The 22,032-nt window shown below is 37.2% G+C and overlaps 1 protein-coding gene across 10 annotated transcripts in view; it reads left to right on the plus strand.

Annotated features, from left to right (window-relative positions):
- Positions 1-22,032, plus strand: part of Cpeb2 (cytoplasmic polyadenylation element binding protein 2) — a 56,753-nt gene that overhangs the window by 20,987 nt on the left and 13,734 nt on the right. For 5 of the 10 annotated variants that reach the window (XM_085836664.1, XM_021162087.3, XM_021162083.3 and 2 more), the window contains 2 exons: positions 7,826-7,876; positions 14,940-14,963. In XM_085836664.1, the coding sequence (XP_085692790.1) occupies positions 7,826-7,876; positions 14,940-14,963 (75 nt within the window). Of the gene's footprint in view, positions 1-7,825; positions 7,877-12,839; positions 12,882-14,939; positions 14,964-22,032 lie in introns of all 10 variants that reach the window. The other 5 variants (XM_029478128.2, XM_021162085.3, XM_021162086.3 and 2 more) reach the window with 2 other exon arrangements.

Below are 22,032 nucleotides of genomic sequence, written 5' to 3' on the forward strand. Positions count from 1 at the left end.
TTTTTTTTTAAGTTTTTATTAGACATTTTCTTTATATACATTTCAAATGCTATCCCGAAAGTTCCCTATACCCTCCGTCCGCCCTGCCTCCCCTACCCACCCACTCCTGCTTCTTGGCCCTGGCATTCCCCTGTACTGGGGCATATAAAATTTGCAATACCAAGGGGCCTCTCTTCCCAATTATGGTCGACTAGGCCATCTTCTGCTACATATGCAGCTAGAGATACTAGCTCGGGGGGGGGGGGGTACTGGTTAGTTCATATTGCTGTTCCACCTATAGGGTTGCAGACCCCTTCAGCTCCTAGGGTGCTTTCTCTAGCTTCTTCATTGGTGGCCCTGTGTTCCACCTTATAGATGACTGTGAGCATCCACTTCTGTATTTGCCAGGCACTGGCATAGCCTCACAAGAGACAGCTATATCAGGGTCCCTTCAGCAAAATCTTTCTGGCATATGCAATAGTATCTGGGTTTGGTGGCTAATTATGGGCTGGATCCCCCGGTGGGATAGTCTCTGGATAGTCCATCCTTTCGTCTTAGCTCTAAACTTTGTCTCTGTAACTCCTTTCATGGGTATTTTGTTCCCTATTCTAAGGAGGAATGAAGTATCCACCCATTGGTCTTCCCTCTTCTTGATTTTCCTGTGTTTTGCAAATTGTATCTTGGGTGTTCTATGTTTCTGGGCTAATATCCACTTACCGGTGAGTGCATATCTAATGACTTCTTTTGTGATTGGGTTACCTCACTAAGGATGATATCCTCCAGATACATCCATTTGTCCAAGAATTTCACAAATCCATTGTTTTTAATAGCTGAGTTGTATTCCATTGTATAAATGTACCACATTTTCTGTATCCATTCTTCTGTTGAGGGACATCTGGTTTTTTTCCAGCTTCTGCCTATTATAAATAAGGCTGCTATGAACATAGTGGAGGATCTGTTCTTATTACCAGTTGGAACTTCTTCTGAGTATATGGTATTGCTGGATCTTCTGGTAGTATTATGTCCAATTTTCTGAGAAACCTCCAGACTGACTTCTAGAGTGGTTGTACAAGCTTGCAATTCCACGAGCAGTGGAGGAGTGTTCCTCTTTCTCCACATCTTCGCCAACATCTGCTGTCACCTGAAGTTTTGATCTTAGCCATTCTGACTGGTGTGAGGTGGAATCACAGGGTTGTTTTGATTTGCATTTCTCTGGTAATTAAGGATGTTGAACATTTTTTCAGGTGCTTCTCAGCCCTTCGGTATTCCTCACTTGAGAATTCTTTGTTTAGCTCTGTACCCCATTTTTAATGGGTTTATTTGAATTTCTGGAATCCAGCTTCTTGAGCTCTTTGTATATATTGGATATTAGTCCCCTATCAGATTTAGGATTGGTAAAAATCCTTTGCCAATCTGTTGGTGGCCTTTTTGTCTTGTTGACGGTGTCTTTTGCCGTACAGAAGCTTTGCAATTTTATGAGGTCCCATTTGTCAATTCTTGATCTTACAGCACAAGCCATTGCTGTTCGGTTTAGGAATTTTCCCCTGTGCCCATATCATCGAGGCTTTTCCCTACTTTATCCTCTATTAATTTCAGTGTCTCTGGTCTTATGTGGAGGTCTTTGATCCATTTAGACTTGAGCTTTGTACAAGGAGATAAGAATGGATCAATTCACATTCTTCTACATGATGACCTCCAGTTGTGCCAGCACCATTTGTTGAAAATGCTGTCTTTTTTCCACTGGGTGGTTTTAGCTCCCTTGTCAAAGATCAAGTGACCATAGCTGTGTGGATTCATTTCTGGATCTTCAATTCTATTCCATTGATCTACCTGTCTGTCACTGTACCAGTACCATGCAGTTTTTATCACAATTGCTCTGTAGTACAGCTTAATGTCAGGCATGGTGATTCCACCAGAGGTTCTTTTATTGTTGAGAATAGTTTTTGCTATCCTAGGTTTTGTATTTTTCGAGATGAATTTGCAAATTGCCCTTTCTATCTCAGTGAAGAATTAATTGAGTTGGAGTTTTGATGGGGATTGCATTGAATCTGTAGATTGCTTTAGGCAGGATAGCCATTTTTGTCAGTGTTCTTGTTCTTTTGGTGTCTGGTCTTTGCATCTTTTGCATTTTTATGATCTTACTAATACTTTAGGGGATATGCATAAAGATTTGAGAAGTGGGTTTAGAAATTATTGTTATGTGCACTGGAACTGATTAGAAATTGGAATTATTTAAGGTTGGTAAGGACTACATTCAAAGTGGATTTTTGGAACTTTATATAAGATATGTAGACACAGAAGTAAAGGTGAAGTGTAGATTGTGGAAATAGTATTGGATTAATAAACCAAACAGTGAGAACAGTGCTTTACTAAAGTTCATAAGAAGGAATGCTAGCTGTCTTCAGATAAGAATCCATAGGTGTGGGTGTTAAAACACTTGTACATCGACTACATATCAAACACATTTGTTCCTACAACTAGCATGTAACTGGTCTCATGTTACGTCTGGCCACAGTAACTTATTATTAATAACTGCCAAGTGTCAACTGCTAGGAAGTAGTAGAACCTGGTAGGTCTTGAGTTGGTGCTTTTACCACTGTGCCTTTGTGCCCTTCTTTGTAACTGGTCTAATATTAATTCTAACCTAGAATCCTTATGACTATATATAGTATGTGACATTTAGATTTCTCTTAAAGAGTGTTGGCAAAGTGCATGACATTGAACTTTAGCAATTTCTCATCATTATTGAGGAAAAAGTTATTATCATTATCCAGAGCAGAAGATACCTGAAACTGCCTTAAAAAATAGCATCAAACTCTAGATAAACATTGTAGCGCTGTGGTAGTCTGATTTTCTAGATGTCTATGAAATGATAAGTGGTAAATAGCAGATCCAGCATTTTGCATTAGACAAAGAGGTAATACATGTCCTGGGCAGGACAGAGGGGTGATGTGTGAGAATTGATGATGCTATTTAGAAGAGCACCGTGGTTAATTAGAACTGAAAATACAGAGAGAAAACCAATAATAAGATAATACTCCTGCTTTCATTAAAGAAATTTGCTTTGAAGTCAGGGAAAAAATTACCTTGGCAAAATTAAAAAGCACCCCTTTTAGTCTCCAATGTGCTTTGTTATTCCTGTTAACTTTGTTTCTGGTGTCAACATACAGCATGTCTTTAGGTAACTGCTTTTAGTCAAATTTGTATTTCACATCATAGAATAAAATGATATATTCACTCAACAAATATTTGAGAGCTTATTATATGTCATTCTGTTGTAGGTGCTAGAAAGACAGTAACAGAAATGGAAGCCCTGCTCTTAGATCTTTTGTTTTAAAAAGAGCAGTGGTGAAAAATTGTTAGATAATTTTTAAAAATGAGATATGGGGATAAAGGAAGAAAGAAGCTGCCATTGGAAACAGGGTGATATATGATGCTGCCTAGCACTTAGAGATCTGACTGTGCTGAGGGGTGCGACCCTTGGCAGAAATCAGAAGTAGAAATATATCTTCCAATGGGAGGATTCCTGACACATTAGAGAAGCAGCAAAAAGGCCAGCATAATCCCTGTAGGGGATGAGGTGCCAGCTGCTTATTATAATGGATTCTGATACTTTGTCCAAGCAAGATGTAGCTTGTTTTTAGTTGTCAGTCAACATGAGCTAAGGCATGCATGTGTATGTGTGTATGTGTGTGTGTGTATGCATCATTATTTAAAATGGTAATAGACTAATAAATGATTTAATGACAGTGGAAGTCCTCTATCTTTTCATAGACATGTAGAATTTAAAAGTATGCATTTAAAAATATTTTACGTTAATATCATAATTTTTACATGAATTTATCTGTGTGTGTCTGTGCTAGTGTTTGCCTGTGTGTATTGTGCCTGTGTGTGTATGGACATGTATCCATACCTCAGTACACATTTGGAAGTCAGAGAATAACTTGTGGGAGTTGGTGCCCTCCCTCCACCAAGTTGGTCACAGGAGTCAACTTGGGTCTTCAAGCTTGGAAGCAAGTAACATTACCCATTAAGCCATCCCACCAGACCTGATGTTAATGCTAAAAGGAGATTGCCTAGAAGTAGCACATATTAATTATTTATGGATGTATTAAATCCTTTGTGAAATGATTATTCTACAAGCTTGCTTACAATTATAAGGAATGACTTGCCTCATAAGCTTAGATCCTGTGGGTTATCAGGAAGCTATAATGGTTTCAGTGAGATGGAGGTTCTTCTTGTAGAGTGGAGCTTGCAGAACATGCCAGATGAATGAGAATGGCTCCCATAGGCTCATTTGAATACTTCATCAACCCTTGGTAGACTGGGAAATCTGAAGAGTTGTTGCCTTGTTGGAGCAGGTGTCGCCTTGGAGTGTCACTGGGAGGGACCCTACTTGGTGCCTACTTTTTTGTTCCTGTTAATCAGGGTGTAGCTCTCAGATACTTCTTGTCTTAGTCAGGGTTTCTATTCCTGCACAAACATCATGACCAAGAAGCAAGTTGGGGAGGAAAGGGTTTATTCGGCTTACACTTCCATGCTGCTGTTCATCACCAAAGGAAGTCAGGACTGGAACTCAGACAGGTCAAAAAGCAGGAGCTGATGCAGAGGCCATGGAGGGATGTTCTTTACTGGCTTGCCTCCCCTGGCTTGCTCAGCCTGCTCTCTTATAGAACCCAAGACTACCAGCCCAGAGATGGTCCCACCCACAAGGGGCCTTTCCCCCTTGATCACTAATTGAGAAAATGCCTTACAGTTGGATCTCATGGAGGCATTTCCTCAACTGAAGCTCCTTTCTCTGTGATAACTCCAGCTGTGTCAAGTTGACACAAAAATAGCCAGTACACTTCTCCAGCACCATGCTTCCATATCTCTATGCTCCCACCATGATGACAATGAACTGACCCCTGCAGCTGTAAGCAAAGCCCCGATTAAATACTTTCTTTTATAAGAAGTACCTTGGTTATGGTGTCTTTTCGCATCAATAGGATAGTGGCTAAAATAGATGTCTAAGTTCCTTTTCATGTTGTTTTTGCCTCCTGGCCTAAGACTCCTGTAGTTTAGCCATCTGTCTGCATCTCAGCAAACTGAACAACAACAACAACAAAGTCTTTCCCTTTTAAAGGATATTTTTTTTAAAAAATTATATATCCCACTTTTATCTTTTATTCTCTGTCTAGATCTTACACAGTTTGGCAAAACCAAAGAAATATAATTTTTATGCTTTGGGCCTTTTTTTCATAAAAGAAATTGTTGTTGCTAGTAAGCGTCAGAGTCGGTCTGCACCACCAGCCTTCTGGACTAATAGCAAGGGATTACTTCTGAGCAGTGTTCTTTTATGTATTATTTTGTACTGAAGCTCAAGTGGTCTACAGCCTTTAAGTAGTGCATGCCTTTTCCTGTATCGTCTTATCAATAGGAACTCAGTCTCAGGTAGTCAGTAAGAGAATCAAGCCAGATAGTTCCCATCCTATCAAGCATTCCTACCAGTGATGAGACCTCAGCCAAGTGACTTAATCTTTCTTGTGATAAAGTGTTTTCATATTAAAATGGAAAAAAAATAGTATGAAATCCAAGGGATTGTTAGCAGGATTAAATAAATGGCAGTTGAGAACTATAAAAACTCCTTGCATATAATAAGCCTACAGATGTTGGCCATTATTTCAATTGGCTGGTACCTTGTGCAAGTGGTTTTGATCTCATAAATAATAATAACTATGAAAGTTAACTTAAAAATTTATATTACTGTTTTCACTGTAGTAGAGGATAAATAATTGGATAATTTGAGTCTATATTTGCTCATTTAATTGTGAAGTTATTACATTATGATCTTTAATATTTTAGAACATAAATACAAATATATACTTTTTTACAAAATTTATTTTAATGGTAAACTTGTTTTCTGTGCCTTTTTAAGTCCATTCAAATGCCAATACCTATTAGAGATGAAATTTGTGTCAGCATAAGGTTACCTGTCTTTAAAGTAGAACAAAACCTCAGGAAAAGGGCTCTGCTCCCTTAATGTAGCATCATAGCAGAGTTCTGCATTCCTGGGTTTAGCTAAGTCCTCCTTTGTGTTTTGTTTTGTGATGCACTGTGCATGCATAATTCTTACAGCAGTGAGTAAATGTACTGAAATGTTGTGTTTCTGTCTCTCTGACTCCACTGTAGGGAAGACGTGTCTCTTGTTTTTAACTTTTGTGTGCTGCATTCTATCAGGAAAGAATTGTACTCATCAGCCATATAGGTTGCTACTTTTGAAGAAACTTACTATTTTAAATCTCATGTCAGAAAAGAGCAATTTTGATAGCTTTAAATATTTCTCTAAACTTGATTTAAATACAACAAAATGTTAAGATAGTCCTGATGTGAGTCCATTAAAGTGTTATGACATGTTACTAAAATTCAATTCAAAGAAACTGCATTTCTTAGATCTTTTTATTTTGTACCTTCTCTGTGTATTTTTCTGATTCTCACTCCAGACCACGGTTTCAGAACAGTAGACATAATTATATGTTTCTAGAGTATGGAAGCTCTATTTAACAGTTCATTTAGTTAACTAATGTCTTCTTTCATGAAACTTGGGAGTAAATAAATGGTGGTAAAATATCCTTTTAAGGGAAAATTGCTTAGTTTTCTTCACTGTACAGAACCAGAAATCAAAATGTTCATGAGATCATGTTATACATTTTTATATGTGCATCTCTACATCATTAATATGTGCATGTATATATATTTATGATCAAAATTGGATTATCTGCCAATTATTCTTGTATTAGAAGGTAAACAATTCAGTTCATATATACAACAAAAGCCACAATCTCTGGCTTGTAGAGTATATTGGGATATATTAAGTCTTTTCAGAGTTTTGGGCTAGGGTAGCAAGAGTGGATACAGTGCTCTAAATCAAAAGCTTATGCTCACCCTTCTGATGGCAGTGAATTTCATGTAGGATTTCTGTCCTTTTCAAAGAGAGCTGTGCAAAAGGGACTAGATTGCAATCCTAGCATTGCATTTTAGTGTAGACTTAAAAATAGATACTCTGGGTCAGATACCAGGAAAACCCCTGGATTTTAATGAGCTGCACTAGGGTCATCCTTGTTGTTGGCATTAGCCCATCGAATGTTGTGTCATGCAAATGCTAACTGAGCTACAGCTTGTTTTCAGTATACCCAGCATCTTTGTAGAAAACTGTTGTCTCCCAATTTTATAAATACAGAATCTTCAAGAAGAGTGACTTAGAGCAGACACTTTGTTACTGTTCTTACAATTACAAGCCTTAATATTTTTGATTTTCCTTCATAAATAATTTTTAAACTCTAAATGAGGGATATAATTATAATATATATAGCAACACCCTAGGAAGTCTTCTTTGAATTTCTTTATTTAAATATGACAGTATAAAACTACATTAAGTAAAAAATTAAAAGGCGTACTCACTTTTCATATTGTAGTTATTGATTTCAAAATGTAAATATATTTCCTTGAAAGTTTATTTTTGGCGAGAAAAAAGCTAGAGAAAATTCAAACTGCTTGGGTCCATTTTTAAACCTCCTGTATTCTGTTCTCAGGTTTTGGGCACTCTTGCTGCTTTTAAAATTCAGATAGAGATAAGCACTGTTGTATTTTCATTTGATCTCACAGCATGCTATGCTCTAGGGCTTGGGAACCAAGACTCCCTTTCCCCTTTTGTTTTCAGGTTTCAAACTTAGCATATATGTTGAGTTAAAGATCAACGTTTTAGTTTAAAAAATATACAGTGCTTAACCCTACTTACCCCCCGCCCCCTTTTCTTTTCAAAGAGCTTCATAATCTTCAAATTCTTCTTTTCCTGTGTTTTTTCAAGGTCGTCTGAGCTATCCACATCCAGGAACCGACAATCTGTTAATGTTAAATGGTAAGTTTTACCCAAAATTGTATGTTTTCATTTGGTTTATACAAATGAAGATGACTGTGTACATATTCTCCTGAGCATCCCCATACAGACAGCTTAGTCATTTATAAAATGACTGTGGTCAGGCACGGCTGTGCTCGCCTATAGTCCCAGCTCTGCAGGATGTTGGAATGAGCATCATATGACCCATCACATACACACCATTCTGTACAAGAATGAAAAACTGCTGTGGGAATTAGGCATTTGTGTGTCCCTGAAAAGAAGACTAGTCATCGGGAAGTGTACTTATAACAATCTAATTGAGCCATCCCAACCTCAGGAGCAATCCCTGTTTGAATGCTGGGGTTCTATTTCAAGCTATGACCTAGGACAAGTGACTTTGTTTTTACATCCTATTTCCCACTCTGTAAACTGGAGATAGAATATCACAGCATATAAGAATTAAGTGAGGTAAAAGTTTGCAAAGTACATAGACCCTAGTACTCAGTATAAGCCCTTGTTTTAAGGAATATACTGGTGAATTTATAAATGTAGTGATTGCACTGATTTAAGGTATTCTAACCAGAAGTTAGGAGTTTACCAGTCAGAGAAGAAAAACATTGATTAAAGTTTCTTTTTTCTATATTGGGCAAATATTAATATGTTTATAGTCAAAGGCTGTAGTTTAAACATGAGCATGGAATGGGAATGGAGGTGATTTTCAGGAGTACTTTTAACTTAAGGTAGGCAAGGAGAGCCAAAGAGGAGGGAAAAGTAAGAGTATTATTTGTTTAAAATCACGTGATTATGTTGGCTTGGCTCTTACTCAATTAAAGCTTTGTTGAAATAAGATGTGTTGAAGTTGTGGAAGCAAATCTGAAAGTGGGGCCACTGCAAAGTTAGAGCTTGTGGATGGTGATGCTAGTGACAGACAGGAGTGTACAGCGATGGTGTTCACAGTCTGGCCATGATGCACCGAGTTTCCTAACACATAGCAGCCTAGTGTAACCTAGTCTAAGTTCTCAGACTTCCATAGAAAGAGGAGGCCTGAAACATTCTTCAGGGACCCCTTTATTTCTCTTTTCCCTCTCTGTCCATCTTGTCTTTGTTTCTCAGTCTGTGACTAACGTGATGCTATTGAAACTGAATTTTAAAATAGCAAACTAGCTTACTGTTACTGTTCTGGCCATTCGGTTTGTAAGATATGATAGGCTTTGGTAACAATAAACTATATATAGATTCACTTCCCTTGAATATTCTGTGTGGGAAATAAAAATAAATCACATTTATTTTAACTTCTGAAAAAGTCACTGAAAATTTTCTGTTTTCATGTGTCAGAATACATTTGAAAGAAGGTACCCTGGTAGTCTGCTGAGATGTCTGAGTTACATTATTCACAGCAATCTTAGGTTGTTGCCTAGAGAGTAACCCAGATGATTACAGCACAGTGCCAGTCATGAAAGCAATGACATTGGAAAGGCAAAATGGTTTTGCAGTTTTATGTTTTGTTTTTGTTTCTGTTGTTGTTGTTAATCAGTTGTTTTGCAAATTGCTTAAAGTCCTATGAAGATTCACTAAATTATTATTCATAAAGAAGAAAGACATGAGAATATTTTATTTCAGGGAAGTTATATCTAATACAAAACATGCTTATTTAATTTTATTATTTTCTAAATATGAGCACTCTTAGTAGTCTGCCATTTGAGGCCATAATGCTTACTCAGAGAAGAAAGACAACCTGGAAACAGCTTTTGTAGCAAGGGTCTGGGGAATGAAAAGAAGCTAATGACTCTAGGATATCAATATGTATTCAGGACAAGGAGAAGAGACTGTTTCTTGGGGATAAAGAGTTAAGAGGTTAAAGAGTCACTTAATTGGGTGCCTCGGTGGGGTAAGGAAGTCTTAAAGAACGAGATATGAAGGTCACCAAATAAAGGGAAAATACAGCATTTGGCAGTAAGGGAAAATTTTTCTTTAACAAATGCAGTTTAGCTATATTCTTAGCATGTTATGTTTTCAGGAAACCAGGGGAATCAATGATGTTAGCACAAGGCTCCTTCTGTATTAAATAGTTACTAAATATTACTGATTGGTGAAGAAAGTATAGCATTTTATTGTCTAGATTTAATTCACTGTAGAGCAGGTGTTTAAGTTGCTTAACCATTGCTTCTTATTATAGTAAGCATAGATAACCCTATTCACATTAAAGATAAGTATTTAGTGATACATTTTGCATCACCATGTTTGGAGGTGTGTGGATAGCATCAGACTTTGACACCAGCTCACCTTTCTGTACAATCTGGAGCATCGTACTTGACTTGACCTTGACTTTCATTCCTTAATATCTAAGCCAGAGCACACTGCTTGCCTCAGGGGACTGCTGTGAGGACTGAGTGAATTCATGAATGTATTTAGAACAGTTTCTAAGAGTACATTTTAGCTGGGGAGAGTTAATGATGGAAATCCATGTGAAAGATCATGGAGGAGTGAAGCCAAGTCCTGTGAACAAAGAGCTGGGAGGTTACTTCACATGTCATGTGATGAAGAGACAACATACCTGGTGTTTTCAGCTATGGCAAGAATATTGTATGTGATAAGCAGAAAGCTTGTTTTTATTATTTCAGGAAAACCAATAGGAAGAAGCTATATTAGAAGTTGTATGTGAGGAAAAAGTTTGGGTCCCTTAAATTTGCTGTAGTGTGAGACCATTGTTCTATGGGGTAGATGGAATAAATTTCAGTGACACACAGGTATATTATTAAACAAATGCACAGCTATTTAAATTAAATAGTATTTTTGAGAAAATATGTAGAGCTGACAGAAATCAATGATTACAGTGCACCAAGTCTGAATTCTTTAATTAAACATAACACAATATAAATAACAGTGATACAATGCAAATTAGATTACTAAAATTAGAAAGACCTTATAACTACTTAGGAGTTAATTATGTGTTATGACTAAAACTTTCAGACAAAGCTTTAAGTAAATCTGGGGAACAGAAAGTTAATCAGGACACTGACCATACACTGACCATTGCACGCAGAGAGCCTCTGCCAAACTCATACCTCTGAGGTACCGCTACTCAGATGTCCCTTGGCACGGCACCCACATGGCTCAGGGAGTTTTTAAATCTAAAGTGCCATATAAGCTGGAGCCAGGAGTCATTAATTGTGACAGGAGGCAGAGGCTAGCAGACAATGTCAGCTGTAGACTAGCCTGGTGTACATAGCACCCTCCATTTAGCCAAGACTACATAGTGAGACCTTACCTCAAAAGGAAGAAAAAAAAAGGCATATAAATGTAACTACAGAGAGGCTCCTGTTTCTGAATAGACAGTGCTCCTTAGATAAGTTTGAAATAAAGTTGACTTGATGGTTAAAGATTACTATTATTGTAAGTCACTGTTATATGTCTATATTTAGTGCTCATTAGCTTTTTAAGAAAGTCACATTATATGCAGCTGTTTAAAATATCAGTTTTAATTATTTAGAATGACAGTTAGAATGTTTATATTTTTGAGCGTATAATCCTAACATATGTAATATCAGGGAAAAAGTATTTTCTGTATTTTCTGCAGGAATAAGGGAAAATGTTATATATGTCAAGTATTTGTCTCTATTTGGATTGAATTGCATTTCGCCCCTCTTTCCCAAAAGAAAATTAGATATTTTTATTAGTACATTGACACAAAAGGGGGAACAGACAGAACAAAGTATGAGATGAGGGACCTGGTGGTAGCAAGCTAGATTGAAGTTTAAATTTGCATTTATAATCCATAATACACCATTTATGTGGTGAAGCGCTTGTCTTATTTTGGAGGTGAAATGAATCATAGGTATCTTTTAATTAAGGAAATTTACCCAATGCATAGTGCTGCATACATGCCATCCTAGCACTTGGGAGGTAGAAGCAGGAGAATCAGGAGTGTATGATAATCCTCAACAGCATAGACCTAACTCTTGAGGTGGAGCCCAGCTTAGCTTGATGAGACCCTGTGTCAAGAGAACAAGCCCATTATTGATGCAGTACTTGTAAAGGTGGATGCTCTAATCTCCTATATCAATGTATGAAGTGAGGAAACACGGGTAGCCTTAAATTGAGGCTGCTCACACCAGGGAGTGTGAATGCAGTTGATGATGATGTGGGATTTTGAAGAGAGATGTCATTTGGATCATGGGTATTTTTCTTTTCAGTTTTGCCCTGTTAATGTTAGAGAAATAATACTGGCTTTAGCTTCTCATCCATAGAATTTTAACCTCTATTTCTAGCTTATTTTGTATTTTTCTTCCTATGCTGAAGTAATTTAGCTACACTGAGCTGAGAACCAGTAGTTAGACCACAAAGCCCCTAAACAGCTGTTTTGTTTCCTTCTTGTTATCTGGTTAGAACCTGAAGACCATCATCTGTACCCCTGCCCCAAATGTTAGCGTCCTTTGTATAAAAGTCTTCAAACTACCTCAGAGCCTCCTTTTTATATAAAGAGTACCAGCAATCTATGAAGAGTTAGTTACTTCTTTATAAATGTTTTGTAAAATATATTTTGAAGAATAAATCACTTGAAATCATATTGTTTTTGGAAGTTCAAACTGTTTAAAGAAAATTAAAAAAAAAAAAAAAAGACCAGGAAAAAAAAGAAAGCTTTTTAAACACACAGTGTTCATGAAGTTCTTTTTTGGTGGAGGCTCCTTACTACTCTGCTGCAGTCTCAACACTGAAACAGACCCCAGAACTCACATGGAAACCTCACATGTGAAATGTGTGTTAGGCTCAGCGTTTGTGGTACAGTGGTACCAACATGGTGATTGCCATGATAGGGTAAGATAAATGTTTCCCATAATTTAGCTTCACTTGTAGACCATTCTGTTTTACTTACTAAACCCTCCTCCCAAGCATGTATTCATGTGTCGGGTGTGGCTGTGTGTGTACCATTTGCCTCCTGGGGAAGTCAGAGGATGGCTGTCAGGAGTCTGTTCTCTCCTTCCAGGTTGGGTTCCTGGGATTGAACTCAAGTCTTCTGGCTTGCATGGCAAGTACTTTTACCCACTGACTATCATACTGGCCACATTTCTAGTTTTGGTAATATAGAGACATCGAATCTGAAAGCTGTCCAAAAAATAAGTAGATGACTCTTTACAGGTTTCTGAAACTCCTCTGGTATGAGATAGTTAAGAAAATTTTCTAAATAATTATGCTTAAAGCTAGGAATGACATTAATCATAAGATGCTGTTAATATTTATACATGTTTTCACTATTTTATTACTCTGTAGTTCCATCTAAAAGTATAACTGTTAAGAACATCAACAGGACTGGTGGTGTCTTATTAGGTCAGGAATTGTTAGCCACATTCTAACCTCATCATCACTGATGTTTTGATTTCAAAGTTGTTAAAAAAATAGTTTTCAGAATCTTTGATCTCTTGAACTATGGTTAAAATTCTCCATAGTAAATGTAATTTGAATAATATTATTGGGATACCCCTAGGAAAAGCAAAAGACCTAACTCTTGAGGTGTTGCTATGCAATGTTTTGGAACCTGTTAACCACTGGAAGATTTATTGTAGCTATTAAGGGAATTTCATTCTTTCACTTAATAGCTCTGTTTAGGTTACCTTTGTCAATATGATTTTGTACATTTAGTTTACCCTTGAGGTGAGACTATTTTTAAAGCCTCTTTAAGTCTTAGAAGAGTTAAACAAAATTTTAAAAGTTTGGTTTACTTTTACCCTCACCCTAAGCTAACGCATGTGTCAAGTAAGGTGTAGATAAGTAGACTTTGAGTCTGTTGGCGCTCAAGAACACATTGACTGTGTGCCATAATGACAGGGGTGATGCTGGTGGTCTGCTTGAAAGACTGGTGGAAGCCTTATGCTTACCAACTTATTTCTGAGAAGGTGAAATGACTGAGAGATAACATGTTTTCCATCCCTACTCATTATCATAGAGTTAGAGCCATATTAGCATGGAGTAGCATTTCTTTAGAGCAAAGCCTTACTGTACAGTTCAAGATATATTTTTTAAGCCTTACATAACACAGAACATACATCTTTGACCTTTAAGTTTTGTACTTTAGAGAGAGGACATTTCTAATACAAATTTGAACTGAGATTTAATTCAACATTGATTTTTTTCTTGCTTTCCCAATCTGTTAGCATGAATTAAGACCCCAGTCTTCTAGCATTCAGTTTGTTTTGTGTATTGCTTGTGTCATATAAATTATCAGGGAAAGACATTTACTTAGTCCACTGATTGGGGGGAAGATTTTCTCAACACTGCTAACTTTCTGTGAAGAAGTCACATTCATACATTATCTTTGGGAATGGTATAAACTGCCAGCTCCTTTCTACCTTATATTGCTAGCATTTATCATTCTATGAGAGTAGTCATTTTAATTTACACTAGAATGCCTTTTATCTAGAGGCAGACACATAGTCAGTAGCTCTTACATGGCAGAAGGCTAGAAAGTGTCATTTATGTCATTTGCTGCAGTCTCTGACTGTTTCCCTAATCGGCTTTGAACTCAGCTTTGATTACAGATTTAGTTTTATAACTCACTAACAGTCAACTTTCTTCACCATCTACGTTTTCTAGTATAGCCTTGTCAGCGTTGGCTGCAACATACTGGTTGTACATAGCTGGTGAACAATATATACCATACAATCTTATCAAAAGAAAAAATATGAATTTAATTCAAGTCAGTTTCATTCACTGAGAAAAGTATTTTGGGAACTGTTTAACTGTAAATTGTTAAATGTCTCTATCATGATTAGGTGAAACAAGTATTTGTGAGTTTTAAATAAATTGATGTTCCTGTCTGATTTTACAGCTTTAGGTGACTCAGATGGCATATGTATAGAATAATTGTAAAGAATATATCTGACACATATCACATGTATATCTGTATATATGTGTATGTATAAGGGCTTTGTAAATGGTAAAGTATGCAAAGTTTAAGTGCTGACGTTATCATTGGTCTTAAAGTAGCATTTTCTAAATGCCCACATAGCTTTTCGTGTCACGGATATTTGGATGTGTGGGCTTGTTTTTAGTTCTAACATTTTACAATTTGTCCTTTGTTTACATGCAGCAAGGAGTTATGGGCGAAGACGAGGTAATTCCTTTCTGTTTGCTATAGTTCATCTGTTTCTAGTTGGGCTATGTTGATCAATGTCCTAATTACTGATCTCAGAATTTTTTTATACAATGTCTGAAAGCTCAGAGAAGAATCACATGTGGATGTGAGCACTTACCAACTTTAAAATTTTAACTCTTAACCTCTAAGGGTGTATTTTCATACTAATGGTTATTAAATAAAATCTGTCCTGAAACTGTCCAAATTTTTAACTCTTATTAAAAATTATGTCTGTATCTTCTAAAATAAGGCTGTTTTATTATCTCCTCAAGAAATAAGGTGTTAGTATTAACCAGAGTGTCATGTGTTGTGATTTTCTACTCTGTAACCTATTCTCTGATCAATGACCTTGGTGTTTGACTCAGTCGGAAATGACACCTGTGTAAGTAGATTACTGTCATCGGTGACAGAACCCATGTTCTGTCATTGGTTCTGTGAAGCTGAGATCCTGTTCAGCCATTTTCTCTACCCCTGCATACCCCTTCCTACCTTCTCCCTTACAACAGGATTTCCGTGAGCATTCTTATTGGGACCAAGGAACAAGGCTTTGTGGTATGGGGCTACTACTGAACTCCCTGGAGAAGCAGGAACACCGTCTGTGACTGAAACCTCCCCTCTTCCTTTACCATGTGCAGAAGTTGAAGGAAAGGCAGCATGAAGGGAAGCAAAACCACACGAGTTGAGCAGTGAGCCGTACCTGATAGTATAGCTTCACACACCGAATAACAAATGTTTGCTCTCCCCTCTAGAATTTCCCTGAAGCCATCGGAAGACACACAGTAATAACTGTGCTCTTGGTTGTATTTGACAGATAGGTAGAAGTGTCCTCTCTGTTGATAAGTGATTCTCCGAACACATAGACAAAACCAGTTACCACCACTGACAACCAACGCTAGTATTTTGTGTTCTTAAGCTGTGGCTCCTGTTTCATATTTCAATTTAATTTCATTGCTGGAGTCTTGAATCTCTAAATATTTGACTGAATCTTTGGGTTCTTTAGGTTTCTAAAAAACTGGAAGAGAGTGAGGCCAGGTAATTTTCTAAAGGCTGCTATTAGTAAGCGGGAATAGAGTGGGATGGTTACACATTCAGACCTGTTATATCAGATCTATGTTCTAGATCTCTTGACAGTAAAGTGTGATTTGGGGGGAGGGGGGGGAGGGGTGATTTTAAAGTGATAGAGTAGTTCAGAATTCTTTTCATGTTGGATACCTTTTATGGTTTATCTCTAGTAACTTGTATTAAGTCAGTTAGGCATATTCTGATATAAATATAATGTGCTAAATTTTTAAGAGCAAGGTATCAGACTCAGTGGTTTTCTTATTATAGCTCAGGTCAATAGCTGTAGACGAAGATACAGAGAAGGAAAATAGACATTTAATTCCTTGCTGCTCAGATACCTTCCTAGCTGTGTCTCCCCTTGGGGGCTGTAAAGAGAGGCACTCCACTTTAGAGCTGCCTCAGCACAAGGTGGAAGGCTCCATGGTTTCTTGTCCTGAACTGGCAGCCTCTCCACAACAGCTGGGAGCTGTGGCCTCTTTTTTTCCTCAGGTTTGTACACGGTGGCTGTAATAGAGTTGTAGTCCTCTAGAGAGTACATAAATCCACTGCTGCCCTTGCAGTTTGGATGGTCAGATGAAAGGTTTACCATTGAGACTAGCTGCTGTGAGATTTTACTTGAATTTGGAGTACCTTGGCTTGGTAAGTAAAGGAAATATTTTATAAGAAAAACCTGCACACCAGAAGAACAGTTCAGAAAGGAATAGAGATGGTAGCCTGGCTATCTTTCTGCTTTCTCTTCATTTTCCCCTCCCGCTGATATAATAGCTGTCTCCAACCCTTCTAGCCATTCCTATTGTGACTTGTGCTGTAGATTTGATAGGCTAGTGAAATGTTGTGTGTCCATTTTGATCATTTGGGGGGGGGGGGGGCTTAGAGTAAACACAGCTTCAGTTCCTGAGGGATGTGTCCAAATGAGTTGGTGCAACTGGCCAAACCCACGTCCTGTCAGCGCCGATGCTGTGGGGTGGGGCAGCCTCAGATGTCAGAAGGCAGTCCAGCTTTCTGGTGCCAGTGGACTTTAGAAGGGTTTTCTTCCTTCCCACCTTTGCCTGACCTTTCAGTGCAGCAAGGAGCAGCACTTTCTGTTTTAAAGACTTCCCACTTGGCTGTACTGAAGTCAAAGTATGCCAAAATAAATGTCTTTGATATATTTTCAGTTCCTTAATAATGTCAACAAAAACTTTAACTCAAGCTGGCTCTAAGTATTGATTTAATGAAATATACTTTATTGATTGAAGAAATATACTTTAGGGATCATCAAAGAATAATTATACCAAAACTAGTGAGCAAAGCCGGAGATCCCTTTCTCTGAATGTCAGGAACCCTGGGGCCGTGGGAAGTTCTGTCGTATTAGGAGAGGTGGGCACACTGAAGCTCCTTATGTCAGGAACACTGCCTTTCCCTTGCGGTTGCTGTTTTCTTTAGTGTTTCCTCCATCCTGTTCTGAGACTAGGCATACTGCTCTGGGTTGGAATAGGGTTAGAATTGTGCTAGGAGGTCTGTAAGATTATTTAAGCCCTGTCACTCAGAATTTTTCTATTTCTATGTCACAATCTGTCCTTTTGATAGAGGAATAAACAGCTATCTCTAGAACAAAGTAAAATGCATTTAGGAATATTTAAATAATAGAAATAAAGAACTTACTTTAATTAATGTACTAAGAAAGCATGGGGGAAGCAGTTAGCCTAAAAGTTGGTATATTGCATTTGGATGAAAAGATAAGAGAAATAATTTTAGAGGGAGCAAGTTTTGGAAGCTCAGTTGATGAGGTTTGGTATATGCACAGTAGCTGTTTAGATTAACATGCCACTATATACAAAGAGTTATGAACAGTTTAATATAGAATATATTATTTATTTCTAGGATTTTCTCTCTAATAATCTTGTGGAGTGTATTGAAGCTCTGCCTTCCACATCTTTGATAATTACTATAGTCATCAGAGAAAGGGCAAAATCTCTGCAGCATGACAAAACTCTCAGTGGAGTTGCTGCACATAAGGATAGCTGGCCATGGCCTCTGGGCACAGCCTCATGTGTCTGAACAGTGTTAGCTTTGGTAGCTGCACTGGCATTATCTACTGTTTGTTTGGTTTGTTTGTTTGTTTCCCACTTTGGTCACCTTGGAGCTACATCACAGTAGAGTTAGAGTAGTTATAGCACAGAATGTACTCTTTGTAAAACTTAATTTACAGCCCCAAAGAGGTTGTTAACAAACTATACCCTGCCATATGAGTTTTTTTAAAAAATAAAATTTCAATAAATTTAATTTTAAGGGAAATATACCTGGTAATTAACTTTTCGAAGATGCAAACTACTAGCCTAGAATTGATTTCCTTGGCTTGTAAGAAAAGGGAAAAATTATTATTGGGGCAAAATATCTTCAAAGAATTGTACATTAAGTAGTAGCTCTTTCCGTTCTGAGGAGGAAAGTACCAGATAAGTGACTGCTTGTTTAAACTGGTGGTACTCAAGAGAAACCAGTCCTGAACCTACCTTTACTGTCTTGATAATTAGAAAAGAAATCCTTGCGTCACTCACACTGGTGGCTATTTACAGCTTCTTTCATCCTAGGAAATAGGATGACTATTCAGATCCCCTTTAAATTTAAACATATGTGTTTTCATAGTTTTAAAATGTTATAATACTATTCTATAAATAAAATTATGAAATAATTCATAAAACTGAAGAATCCTGCTTAGAATCAACCTATAAAATGATTAACTTATGCAAATATTTTCTCCCTGTACCCCCACATTATCATGTTGAGAAATGTTTGTTCTGAAATTCCAGAATAAGTTCAAAATCTTAAAAATCTCAAGTGCAACAGTATCTGAGTATGTTAGCAAAGCATCAGCTTCAGCTTCTCTGACATAAGTGCTGCCCCCCCCCCCCATCCACAGAGGTGCATAAGATGGGGCAGGGGAGACAGCCGAGCTCAGAATTCAGTGATGCTATTGTATTTTATATATAAAAACAACAACAAAATCCACGTATTTTTCTAATCTTTTTTTAATAGCAGTTTGAAATGTGTAACCTGAATTAGAATTGTTGCAAGGAGACTTAAGAGTTTCCTGCTAAAAGTATCCAAATTACTGATTATAGATTCTATCAATTGTTTATTTTTATTGATGATTGCCAAAAGGAACCATAATATCAATATCATTGTGCCTCCAGCTAGATTTTCCTAATGACTAAAATGATAAACTTGGAGTATCTTTACATATACTTAGTTTTTAAATTAATGATCTATACATTCTGTTACTTCCTCTTTCAAATGAGTATTAAGCTTCATTGAGTTTGGTTTTTTGTTTGTTTGTTTTGTTTTTTTCTTTTTGACTTTTTGAAATACAGCAATCACTGTTTTCTAGAATGAAGATTGTGATGTGTGTGAGTGGTATGGGAAATGTTCTTAGCCATTGTGCTTCATCCTGTTCAACTGAACTTTGGTTAAGGGATCACACAATGTGTGGATGGTTACAGTAAGCACAGTACACAGTTACTGATTGACTGTTAGTGTTGTTGTAGTGTGTTTGTTGTGTAAGTATATGTATCATGTTGTAGTTCATAAAAATCTTAAGTTGCTTTTGGTTACCTCTTATTCCTCTTTAGATTCTAAATATTTGTGATGTCATTTAGACTTGTTAATTGTATTTATTGTCTGTTAAGCTTGCATAAAAATACTAGAAAATGAAATTGTGGTCAAAATATTAGCACTATTAGTATGTCTAAATTCAATCCAGCATTTGGATTAGTCATTTTAATTTCCCTAAATCTAAGCAGTTGTTTTCCCTACTCATCTTTCTTTCTTTAAAATGCAGATTTATTCAATTAAATAAGATAAGTTGGGCAACTAATTAATGCACAATTAATATAAATTTTAATAGATATTGATGGTGTTGCTTTTATCAAAAGAAAAAAGGAAGGAAGGGAAGGAAGGATGAAGAGTGGAAGGAAGGAAGGATGGGTTGAATACCTCTAATCTGAAAATCTAAATTCTAAGAAATAGCAAAACAAGAACTCTTCCTGGCCCAAGTGTTTTAGAGACAAGATATTTGACCTATAATTTAAAGTTGAAGGATTTTTTCTATTAATCTCAAAGAAAATATAAACATTTATTTCTTATTGACCCTTATTTCTGAAAACAAAGGAAATTTAGAAATTTAAATTAATAGTTACTCAGAATGGGTGTCTTTCAGAACAATTGAAATTTAATTTCAATTGATATTATCTGTTAAGTAATGCCTATTTCCTGTAGGATCTTTCTTCTGTTGTTGTATCCTATAAATTTTACACACTTATATCTAACACATATATATGTATATATGTGTATGTATATATGTAAATGTATACATGTAAGTACATGTATGTCTATATAGTATCAGCAAGGAACACAATTCTCACCTAAAAAGGAAGAAGAGATAGTTTATTTGGAAATCAAATATGAATGGCCACAGCCCAGGAACACTACTTGAAATCGCGTCCACTGATAGTTCCAGTGTGGAAGGAAGACTTTATTTGGCTTTTGTAGTCACAGAACTAAAGAAAGTCAAGTAAGCTGGTGGTAATAATCAGGTAGGGAGACCATGCAGGAGGAGGTTTGTTTTCTTTGCAGATTAAAGAATTAAAAGGCAAGAAAAAATTGAAAGTCAAGCAAAACCCAAGTTTATTCAAAGGACAATTTCATTAGGGTTTAAAAGAGAACCCTCCAAGAGGCCAATCCCTAATTTCAGCGGCTGCCCAGAGGAAGAGCAGCAGAGGAGAGGAGGAAACCTTTAGTTAACACAGCATAGCGACAAGTACACCGTGAATAAGCACTTAGTGGGGAGAAGTTTTAGAGAGAGTAAGGAAACCTGAGGCACCAGACAAGGCATCCGTAGGGTCTGGTGAGCACTGGAGAAGGAAGGAAAACAAAGCAGTTACACCTCTCTGAGGCTGGTGCACAGACCCAGCCAAACTTGATGACATCCCTTAAGGGCTGTGCTAGAGGGCAAGGGTTCTGGGAAGGAAAGGTGCATTATCTCATTAAAGGGTGGTTATTCCACCAATCTCTTTATCTTGGATTCTAGTAAACCTACCTTCTGAGGGTGGACTTTGGTCAGGTGATTGACTGGCACAACTAGATTAACTTGGCTATGTTTTAGATCACTTGGAGAGTTAGGTTTCTGCACAAGCCAGAGATTCTATCTTCTTGACCAGAAAAAACTAGTTTTCCATAGTAGACTGGTGCTGTTGCTGTGTCAGTAGGCGTGTTACAGCAACATGAGAGATGTCTGCTGTAGGCCTCAGATGTTGTCTGATGAATAGTATTAGCTGAGGGGTTCACAGAGGCTACTCCCACTTTCTACACTCATTCAGTCAGCTTTGTGGAATCTTTAGCATGGCGTGGCATTTTCCCTGGGGACTCCATTTTAGACTGGCTTGCTCATGGTCACAGGTATGTAGCTCATCCCTCCTTCCCCAGCCAGTTCTCCACAGGATGCCATGTTCCTAATTTTCTTTATTTATATCACATCACCATGGGTCACACATTTCAAAATGGTAACATGTTAATGGTATTTTATTTAAGTATTTCTAGATTATGGCGCATGTTATATAGAATGTATACTTGTCTCTTTGTCCTAAAAATATATCCTTCATTTAATCTTCAAAGAACAGTCGTTAACTTTGCTCCTTCTGCAATACATTTCTGAAGACTAGGCTTCCTTTGATATCTGCATTGGACTAAACATGTACAATACACATATCCCTGCATGTGGCACCCTGCCATCAAATATGCAGATAACCTCAAACACTTCTTTTCATTTCTTGAAATTATCACTCATTTGCTTGATGGTTCTTTTTCCTTCTTCCCTCCTGCTGTTTCGTTGATGCTGCTGTCCTAGTGCTGCTCTGCTTGCTTCCTCTCCCTTCTTCTTTCCATGGTAAAACTTCCATGCCTCCATGCTTTCTCACAGCTCTCTGGAATTGTCATCAGTTATAGTGCACTT

The sequence above is a fragment of the Mus caroli genome, unplaced genomic scaffold, assembly GCF_978045245.1.
Source record: "Mus caroli unplaced genomic scaffold, Mus_caroli_1 scaffold_4, whole genome shotgun sequence".
NCBI lineage: Eukaryota > Metazoa > Chordata > Mammalia > Rodentia > Muridae > Mus > Mus caroli.